The sequence below is a fragment of the Grus americana genome, chromosome 9, assembly GCF_028858705.1.
Source record: "Grus americana isolate bGruAme1 chromosome 9, bGruAme1.mat, whole genome shotgun sequence".
NCBI lineage: Eukaryota > Metazoa > Chordata > Aves > Gruiformes > Gruidae > Grus > Grus americana.
In genome coordinates, this window is record NC_072860.1 from 17,962,990 (window position 1) to 17,973,452 (window position 10,463).

The 10,463-nt window shown below is 53.4% G+C and overlaps 1 protein-coding gene across 1 annotated transcript; it reads right to left on the reverse strand.

The window, feature by feature from the left end:
* Positions 1-6,497: 6,497 nt before the first annotated feature.
* On the reverse strand, positions 6,498-10,463 carry NPPC (natriuretic peptide C). The gene is made up of 3 exons (XM_054834822.1): positions 10,234-10,463; positions 8,367-8,682; positions 6,498-6,936 (listed from the first exon to the last, which is right to left on the reverse strand). Exons 1-2 carry the CDS (start codon positions 10,324-10,326, stop codon positions 8,380-8,382), a joined length of 396 nt encoding a protein of 131 aa, XP_054690797.1. The 5' UTR covers positions 10,327-10,463; the 3' UTR covers positions 6,498-6,936; positions 8,367-8,379.

Here is a 10,463-nt window from a genome sequence, read left to right on the forward strand (position 1 = left end):
GCTAACAAATGTCCCTGGCATTCCTGCTGTGACTCAGTTGATAGCAGCTAACATCAGGCAATTCTGGAACATGATAAAGCAATGCTGATGTCAATCCTTTTACAGAAAAAAAGTTTTGGATTGAAATCTATTGTTCTTTTACTTCCCTCCTTGCCTCCTTGGGTAAGTTGAGTGCTAGCTTAGTGTTTGTTGAGAGCAGGAGGGAAAAGCAGTGATGCTGACAGACCCTTCTGTGTTCAGATTTGAGACCCATCTGGCAGTCAGTCTTGTGCAGACTTCTGAAATCCCATGGGTGCTTGTGAAGCTGCTTGCAGGTCTCTTCCCGTGGATCAGGTACAGGAGTAGGACCTGCAGAGCTGCTCTCCAGGGTGAAGCTGGGGAAAGTGAAGCTTTTCCTCCTGAGAAGAGAGTGGTGGTTAAGAGATGGCCGCTCTTCCACCAGCCCTGCAAAGTGAATTTTGCAGAACAGCTTTTTGTTCCTGGAAAAATGGAAAATGATACAGAACCCAGGGAGTGGTTTTGGTTTTGCTTTTACTGTTCTGCTTATTCTTTGAGGGGAAAAATGCATTGGTCCATGTGCGCAAAAAGGAAGTTGGGCTTGTTAATTGTGAGGGAGGCAGAAGTGAGAGTGCCATGAACTTTGATAGCTGTCTTAGAACATAACAAATCACATGGCTAAATCAGACTTTTCCTAAACTGTCAGTTCTGCACAGGTTTATATGAGTGCATCTAAGCTGTTTAGAGAGGCCTTTGATTTTGAAAACTGAATAAAGCCTACCTCCTGCTGGGATAAAACAGTCAGAGCTTGTGCATTCCTAGGCCGGTTGGTGCTGCTGTTTGTTACTTCAGCATCTCAGCCTGTCACAAACTTTGCAATGGAGAGAAACAACATTGCTCTTTATTATTCCAAATAACAGGGAAATGGAGACATTGAAGAACCTGCCCCACAAGTATATAGACCCAGCTCTGCAGATCTCTGGCACCCACTCCCATACTATTGTTTTTTCCCTTCTAAGTCCTCTATAGCATTGGACCTAATGCAAGGGAACCAAAAAGTGAAAGTGTCTTGCTTATTTATGTGTAATCTGAGAGAGAGCAACCCAAGGGCATCAAGAAAGGTAAATTAAAGTTTAGAGTGATCTCAGTTCCTACTTGTAACCTCAAACTTGTATTTTTATTATGGAATTTTAACCTGACAGTCTGATTGAATTTCTCAGCAGAGTTTTTAGAAATATGTCATTGTTTCACTCTGCTCCATGGCGAAAGTCGGTGTCTCTCAGGGACTGTTGACATTTTGCTGATATTTCATCAAGTTTGGCCCTACCACACAGCTACCAGAGGTAAGTGATTGAAGCTAGAGAGGTGTACTGTAAAGAGAGTTGTATTCACCCCCAGCCTGATGGCTGCACCCTGCTTCTTAGTGCCACTGTGGTGGTACCCTCATCTCTGATTAGTGAACTGAGCAAAGGATTAGTCAGGGCAGCACTTTGCTCCCTGTCTCCAAATACACAGGCACACATGCTGCTTCTTCCCACAGTGTGTAGACCTCGCGAGATGCCCTGATGTATTTGCTACAGGCTGCAAATTGCATGAGTGTGATAGCTGTGACCATGGCTTTTTCTTTTCAAGACGACGACAAGATGTCCCCGCTGTAGCAAATGAACATGCACACTGGAAATTCTAGGTAGTAATAGGATGCCATAAGGTCATTTAACAGTCCTGAAATGTGTATTTCCCCACAGAGCACAAAATAATTTGTGCTAGTAGTCCTTGCTTGGTGTAATTTTAGTAGAAGGTAAGACACCCTTCCACAGCTCCAGGTCTCATAGAGGCTTGTGAATCTCCGTATCATTAGGGTATTTTTCAAATGCTTGTGCACACAATACCTCTGTGTTTCCAGAAGAGCTGACTGTGGTGCGTAAGCAAAGCCTCGCTCCACCAGAGATTGGCCTTTTTGTGAGTATTTTGAGCTTGTCTGACTGTAGGGTTGTAACTTGGTGGGTACAAAGTTTGGAAGTAGTGCTGTCTAGTCCTCCAGACTCTTCCTGAAGATGCTGTTTATCTCACCAGCCCTAGTGTTTCAGTTGCTGTCTCATGATCAGCACAGTCTAAGGTTGCCTTGTGCTGATGCAATAAGTAACATCTTGGTGTTTCATTGTCGCCTTCGCAGCTGTTAGAGAGCACTAGTTCCTACAGGATCACCTGCCAGCTGTGATACTATTCCTTTTACATCAGGACTGTGAGATGACACCTCTCCTTGCTGGCAGACAAGCCAGGTGGGTAGGCATTGCTCCTCAGAGCTGTTGTGCATCTAGGGAGGCGCAGGCTGTTGCTGGGTTTAGCGTAATGGAAATCAAGGACAAGGACAGTGTTACAAATAAGGGGCAAAACGCAGAGCTGTGTTCTATTTCAGCTCTGCTAAAGCTGCAGAAAGCAACCTTGGGCAGATCAGCTCCTCCGTAGCTGCGTTTCCCAGGACAGCCCCTCTCTTGCATCCTGACTTTGTGACAGAGGTTTGTAACGTGCTTTAGTCTCCTGGCTGGGCAGAGGTTCAGTGCTAATGGAATTGAAGATGTGTGTGTATGGGAGGGAGGAATCTTAAAGCTTTTTAAGCTTTTCTAGAAGTCATCTTCCTCCCGTGTACCATACCCTTCTTTTCCCCGATGCAAATAAGGTGGTCCACTGTGGGAATATCAGCCTGGAGTATTATGGGTAATGTGCCAGGTTAATTATGGAAGGGGCAGGAAAAATAGCCTGTGCTGTTTTCAACAATATCAAAGGGATGCTACCTAATGATTTTCCTGTTAGCTCTTTTTCCCAGCCTGCCAGAGTCCCTGCAGAAGTGTCATTTACAAAGGCAGTTTGCAACTCATTACCCTGGATTTTCACTGTAGTTCTGCTCCAGAGAGCGTGGGCTTTTGCTGTGTGCCCCAACCTAATGAATTGCCTGATTCGGTTAGTGCTGCCATCCCTTCTGACAAGGTTAGTTGCTGACTGACAGGAAGGGGCCTGGATTCAATTCCCTTCTTGTTTTCAACTCGCGCTTGTGTCAAGCCAGGCTCCCTCTGGAAGCTGCCCTGTGATCCCTTCCCTTTAGTTTTCTGCATTCTGAGGGAAGCAGCCCATGCTTGGAGAAGTCCTAGAGCAAGTGGGAGGGGGGTGTGTGCTGCTGCCCCCGGCAGTCCCTGCTCAATGCCTCAAGTCCCTTTCCAGCTGGAAAATTCCACTGCTCTTCTGCTCTGGGCTTTTTTTTTTTCCTTCATTGGTTTGGGATTTGCTGTCACCTGAGCTAGGCTTTGTAACCCTTCAGCAATAAATACCTTGGAAAAGCTGCGTTAACAGTACCAGGGAAAGACATGCAATGTGGGCTGGGGGAACAGAACTGATTTCCCACACGTTAGAGGGCAACTGTGTCCCTGGTATGGGAGCTCCAAGGTCTGCTCCGGCCTGTTTGGGCTTTGCAAGGCACTTGTACAACAGCGCTGGAGAAAGCTCTTGTCCTTTTTCATTAGGAAGCAGTGTGCTGTTTCAGGCTGGGGGCTTATGGCTCATCTCATGCTGGCAGTAGCTCCTGAAGAGGGGAAATCAAGGCTGTTCCTATGTCACAAGGGATCACGTAGGTCCCATGGGTGCTCATTTGAGCTGAGTGTGGACAGAGAAGCTTGGGACTCCTGCCATGCTCACTTCCAGGTGTGTGCATGCACCTCTGCTAAATGCCGTTCTCTGAGCCCACTGTTGAGATGTCAGATGCCACCCCCTGAGGCTGCAGCTTGCATCCAGGGCAGCTCTTGCTGATCAGTTCTGCTGTCTCCAGATTGGGATGTCGTGAGGGAGTTTTCCAGTGCTGGCCCTGGATTCTTTTACTGGATGTCATGAGGATTTGACCTAGCTGGCCCACAAGGGAGGCAGTGACATGAAATTGATTTGTTTCTGCTGCATGTGATGCCTCCTCCCCTCTTGATTAGATTCCTGTGGCCCTCTCTTTCCTGCTGGCCTTGTTTCCTACTGAGCCTCTGTCAGGGAGACCCAATTGTGGCCTTATCGGGTGCTCGCTGTGCTCTAATGAGCTGTTTCTGTTTCCCATTCTGGCCTGTCCACCAAACCAAGGAAGGCGCTTGTCAGCACTCTGAAAACCAACCTCTACTCGCCGCGCTCTGCCCATCAGCCTCACTGGTCTGGCTGTGCTGCATGGGTGCTAAGGTTGAGTGGATCTGAAAGTTTTCCAAAGTGCTCTTTCACCCCCGAGTGCTCCTTCTCTTGCACATCAGCTCACACCCCCACGTGGGCATGATCTTCCTGTCATGCAGGTGGGAAACCAGCATGCTGAGGGACAGGCTGACTTATCCCTGGGCAGAGCGGAAGCAGCAAAGCAAGGAGCCAAGCTGTTATTGCCTCTCTCTGCACAGGGAGCTCTCGCTCCGATCACTTGCCTTCTGCCAAACTAAAGTCTTGTTGCAGTGTAGCTTTGTCCTTTTCCTTGGGCTTGCTCTTTTCCGGGAAGCCCAGTGGATGGAAGGAACCTGTGCTGTGGGGCTGTGCTTTTCCCCTTGGACTGCAGTGCAGAAGAGAAATGGGAATCCAGACCATACGCGACACTAGACTGTGATCTCTGAGATCTCCCCCAACCTGAGCTCGCATTGTGCCTCACATGACTTGTCAAATTTTGGGGACTAAATTCCTGAAAACAAGTTCCCTCTGCTCCATTGAGGACAAGCCCTCTGTCACCAGGTGGATGGGTTCATTCCAGCTCTGGCTTTGCAGCAAAAAGCTGGAAGGGGAGTTGGCTGCACCTTGGTCCCAGCCTGGCACTCTGTTGTGGTCACTGCTCTGGCTTCATGCTCAAGGACCAGGACCCTGAGGTAGATCTGTAGTACCATCTCTTTACACCGCTGTTCAGACCTGGTGTGCAAGGTCTGGACAGTGTGTGATTCCTTATTGTCCCTTAGGTTTGCTGGGTGACAGTGGATGGACATCTTTCTCCTTCCCTCTAAAGAAGTGTGGAGCCGTAGGGTGACCTTCACGGCTGTTGTTGCCTTACAGAGCCCTGACGCTGGCTTGTCGTTACCTACGGACATCTCTGGAGGGCTCTAGCTCACCCTGAGACAGGGCACAAGCTGCCAGCTGCCCATCCTGCCTGCCTTCTTCCCAGGGTCTCTATTTTGTTCCCCATAGGCAACATCTTACGCGGTCTGTCAGCTGCTGCTCCCCGTCCAGCTGGACTCTGTGGGCACCATGAGGTGGGTACCTGTCTCTGACGGAGCCTTTGCTAGTACGAGGCTAGAAACGTCATGTGCACGCTCCTAACCTGGTGATCGAGCTGTTGGGTGTCTGGATGAATCCTCTCATTCTGTAAACCTAATGTTCTCTAATAGTTGAGGAGAGTCTGGCTGGAGGTTTCTATGGTTTCCTGGTGGTTGCTAAGGAAAAGGATCTCTTTGCCTCTAGGTCTGGGTGACTTTCTTTTTGCCCTGTCCTAGGCACCGGAGCCCAGCAGAACATAATGCTCGTTGTTTCCCAGCCTGCTACAATGGTCAGGGCATAATTTGTGACTCCTGTCACGACTGGGCGCCTGCCGCTCTTTTTTTTTTTTTTTTTTTTTTTCTTCCTAAGGCCTCTTTGAAGAATGAGACCAAAGAGCCTTCATGCAGACATTTGCGTGTTTGCTGTGCTCCCCGCCCCCTCGCTTGCTGTTTCCTTTAGAGCTCCGAGTCATTTTAACGATTTATTTCATGCACTTTACATAGCAAGAAGCTGTAGCAACAGCTGTGTCCGTGAATCCTTACCAGGCAGCCCTTGGTATATTTTTGGTCTATGTATTGTCCCAGGCACAGTTAAATAAATGTCTGCTGGAGGAAGGGACTTTACAGCTTAGCGGTGAAGGTTTCGCGAATGGGAATATCAACAAGATATTTAGTGAAGCTGCTGGATCCTAGAATAACAGTGCATAAAGCTCTGTTCCTACTAGCACAGCCAGGGACCAGATCCAGCACGGTCTCTTTGTTGCTGTCGGCGGGGACTGCGTGTCCGTACGGCGCCCAGTGACAGAACGTTATTTACGGGATGAAGTTTGGACCCGCACCTGCAGGTTGGAAGCAGTTAAAACGCATCTAGGCCAAACGCTGCTTGTGTCTGTCAATCCGGATCTGGGCTGTTGAAGGTGATGGGCTTATTTCCACGGGTGCCGTTCAGGATCTGGGCAATGGAGGAGCTGCCCAAGGCCGCGTGTTCTCGCGGGGAGTTCGGCTGGGTTCCGCAGAGGCTTGCAGCTGCATGCAGCGCCAGGCAGGATTCGGTCCCTCAGAGCATCACAGGATTGGGCGCAAGTTTACTCTTGCATACGGGATCAAAGCTTAAAATATCAGCTGGCCTTTCTCTCACTCCTGACTTTTCTAAAAATCTGAACAATTTCTTCTTTTTTAACTCTGTTAAAATCAATCAATCTGACATTTAAATTGTATGTGAATTTGATAAATAAAGACAGGTTACAAAATGCCACATGGAATGATTTTTTTTTAAACTTTTTCAACTACTTAGGACAAAAAAAAGTTACAATGCTTGACTTTTCATTTAGTTACATAAATAATTTTTTTATAAATATCTCTTTATAAACAATATATAAATAGCTTTACAACATAAATACATTTATGCATGACATGAATTTACAAACAGCAACGTTATACAGCTGGCTTCATCAGTCTTTTGGAAAAGCACTGTCCCTTGTCTTGGTGAGTGTTTGTATATATAATATATATAAGATAGAACTTTTTAAAAAAATAACAAAACCAAAACAGCTGGTGCCATGACTCCTCGTACCAAAAAGAAAAACACAGCCACATCTTTTGTCCATTCCAGAGGGGTCTCTGCTCTTCTAGGCGTTGCCTGGGGGATGGCCCTGCCTGGCCACGGTAGGAGAAAATGGACTATGGATTCCAAGCCCTGCGAGGAAGGAGAACAAAGTGTCTGTTAGCACTTGCCGCACAACAGCCCTTATGCGTCCCAAGCTGAAACCCTTGCAAGAATAATCTTGGCATGGGGCCGGGGGATGCTGAAGTCAACAGAAGCCCTCTCTGAGCTTCTGCTCTTACTGAAGCAAGGAAGAAGCTCGCTATGTGCTTGCTGGCTATTTGTATTTAGGGGAGAGGCTGAGGGATGTGTGCTGCTTGTCCTGGGGCTGGGAGAAATCTTTTTTTCCTGATGAGAATTTAATGAGAGATGATGGGTGCGAGCTGGCTGCGCAGCATGCGTGTGCATCTCAGAGCCCTGAGCTGGGCGATTCCTTGAGAATACTGAGGAGCGGCACCCATCCCTCCGGGCAGGGCCGTGGACCAGTGCTGGCATCCTGCAGGCATTGCTGGGCCCCGCTCTTCCTGTAGCTCTGCAGAGCAGCAGGGTGTCTGGATCCTGTTCCCTCCATGCCCAATTACATTATTGCAGGGCCAAGGCATATCCATGCTGTGGGAAGAAGAGCGAGTGGCCTGGGCTGCAGCGGGCAAGTGCTTCCCCACGAGCGAGTTCATCTGCGTGTGACTTGCTGGCAGGGACTGGGCCAGGGTTTGCCCTCACTGCCCCCATCACCCTGGGGGAGAGCTGGCAGGGAAGGAGCTGCTCTGCTTCTCCAAACCTGTCACTGCAGTGAAGTGATGCTTCTCTTGCCCATCAGTCCCTAAGCACAGTGGCTCTGGAGTGCTGTGGGAAAAACTTCTCCCAGCGTCCTGTAACTTGCTTGGATGCAAAGCCTGAGTTAGGAAAGCGCTACCCTTGGCTGTCCCCACAACTAGGAGACACTTGGGGAAGTTGTGTATTGTTTTCCTATAAGTTAAATTGGAACGTGGCTGAGATAGGTACCTCGCTAATTCTCCCACCATAGGCACAGGAGGGTACCCTTCCCTCCTAAGGCACGTCCATAGGCCACCTGTGTCCATCAAGCATAGGGTGCTGGGAGCAACCGGGAACGTATGGCTGCACCAGACATCCCTCTGCAGCCTCCCCAGTCTAGTTCACACAGAAAAGGGAATCTAGCATGAGCTGCTGCGGGAGCGATGAACTACAGCCTGGGTCTCTGATCCTCCGCAGAGGTAGGCAAGGCAGCCAGGCAGCAGGAGGGTGATTGGAAAGGCGGGAGTGCAATTGAACCAACTCTGGGGTCCTCCTCTTTACCCACCAGCAACACCGGGGATTGCAGACGGCTCAGCTGGCTAACTACTTCCAATCCTGCCCGGTGCCATCTCCTACCCGGCAGCGTACGGTGGGGCAGCACAGCATCCCCCGCTGCCAGAGCACAGCATCCCCCGGTGCCCGAACAGCGAAGCCCCCCCCCCGCCCCGCCCTGCCCTGCCCCGCCCGGCCCGGCCCGGCCGCGCACTCACCGCCAGAGGTCCCTCAGCAGCCGAGGCCGCTCATGGCGCCGATGCGGTCCAGCTTGAGGCCGAAGCAGCCCTTGCCCAGGCCCTTCTTATGGAGGCCCTTGTGGCGGCGGCCCGGCGGGTCCTGCAGCAGCCGCGCCCAGCCCGCCCGCGGCCGCGTCTCGGTCCGCGCCTCCCGCGCCTCCCGCGGGCCCGACCCGCCGCCGCCGCCGCTGCTGCTGCTGCTGCCGCTGCTCCGCTCCTTCTCCCGCTCCTTCTCCCGCTCCGCCGCCGCCGCCGCCTCGGGCGGACCCGCTGCCGCCGCCGATCCGCGGGAAGCCTGTGGGGGGGAGGCAGGGTCAGAGCACCGCAGCCCCCCAAGTGCCCCCCTCCCCGCCGCCGCCGCCCCCCTCCGGGCAGCACTCAGGACAGCCCCGTCCGCATCCCCCCGTTAGGGACCTGCAGCGGGGTCGGTGTACCCCCTCCCTCCCCGCGGTGCACACCCAGGATTGGGGGCTGTGCACCCCCTCCGGGAAATGCAGTCCGTCCCCCTGCGAGGGTGCCCAGGGCATCCCCCCCTTCCCAAATCTCCCTGCCCTGGGGTCAGAGCATCCCTCTACCCCCCACCATAGCAGTGCCTTCCCACCCCTCCTGGCGCTGTCCCGGTCACTATGTGCCCCCCCGTCCCCAGCTGGGGTCATGCATCCCCCTAAAAAAAAAGGCTAGTGGGTGTTGCACCCCCCCAGCCATCCTGCTGTCAGTGCTCCCCCCCCCCCCCCCATCTGAGGGGGCCTGAAAGCTGGGGTGACTCCAATGGGGGTCACTGCATCCCCTGCCAGCTTTCAGGCCCCTTTGGTCACTGTGTTCCCCCCCGCTCCCAGCTTTCAGGCCCCTTCAGATTATGGGGGAGGTGGGTGTTCCTGGCCCCCAGTCCAGCTCTGGAGGACTCACACTACTCCGAGCAGCCCCTCCTGTACCCCTGCCTTGCAGAGTGTCCCCAGGAGCAGTGGGGAGACCAGGACTCCCCTTTCCCACTGTCCCCCACTTAGTTAATGCTCTCTGGGTTCTTCCATTCCTCCATTCTGAACCACGATTATGGGGGGGCACACCCTCTTCCTTACTGGGCCCCCCATCTCCCAGGCCCCATGTCTCCCTCCATGCTCAGGGCTGCTGCCCACCAAGCCCTGGGGGTTGCTCTCCCCCGTTCATCTCCCTTCCCCCCCATATCACCCCTTTTTCTGCAGCCTGCACCCCAGTTCCTTACAAGGACACCCCCAGTCCTGTCCCACCACTGTCCTGGGGCACCCCTCAGTCCGTGTCCCCGTCTCTGTGCCCAGCCCCCTGGGCAGTGCCACCCAGTGTCGGTGGCCTTCGGCGCATCCCTCCTCCTCAGCATCGCAGGACACCCAGCTCCCTGGCACACCCCCATTTGGGGTACCCCTTCCCCGGGGGGACGCCCTGGGTGCCCCTGCCTGGCCTGTTTGGGCAGGGCTGCCTGGAGGGCTCTGGCCTCGCACCCTGCCTGCTGCGCACCTGCTGCCCACCCCGCTTTGGGTCTGCTCCCCTTCCCCAGCGCCTGGCACAGAGGGGGGCCCGGGGTGATGCGGGGAGCAGACTGCCGCCCTCCCCGGCCCCAGTCCTGCAGGGTACAGGGCGCAGAGCGTCCCCCTCCACTCCTGGTTTGGGGCTGACGTCCCCGGGACATGCACGCCTGGGACAGGCTGGAGAAGCAGGGCGTCCCCTAGCACTCAAAAAGCTCACGGGGAAGGAGAACTCTGCTTCGCGCTGACTCTGCCACCCCAAAGTCACCCTACGTCTCCCTCCCTGTGCCCTTGGGACCCTCGGCGGGACGGGGAGAGGAGGAAGAGCCGGGGGGCAGCTCCAGCCCTACCTTCTGTGGGAGCTGAGACGCCGGCTTCGCCTCCAGCCTGACGGAGAGCAGAGCGAGTAAAAGTCCACCAGCCAGCAAGGGTGAGATCTGCATCCTGCGAGGCCGAACGAGAGGGGGCTGGGGGGGCAGCGGGGAGCCCAGGGGAGCCCCGGGGAGAGGCCGGGACCGACGGGAGTCAAAGTTCAGAGCGGAGCCCCGAGGTCCCTCCTGCCGCCTGCGAAGTGCCGAGC

Coding starts and splice junctions, on each gene's coding strand:
- NPPC (XM_054834822.1), bottom strand. CDS start 10,326: ATGCAGATCTCACCCTTGCTGGCTGGTGGACTTTTACTCGCTCTGCTC. Junction 8,683..10,233: donor CGTCTCAGCTCCCACAGAAG/GTAGGGCTGGAG, acceptor TCCCCCCCACAG/GCTTCCCGCGGATCGGCGGC.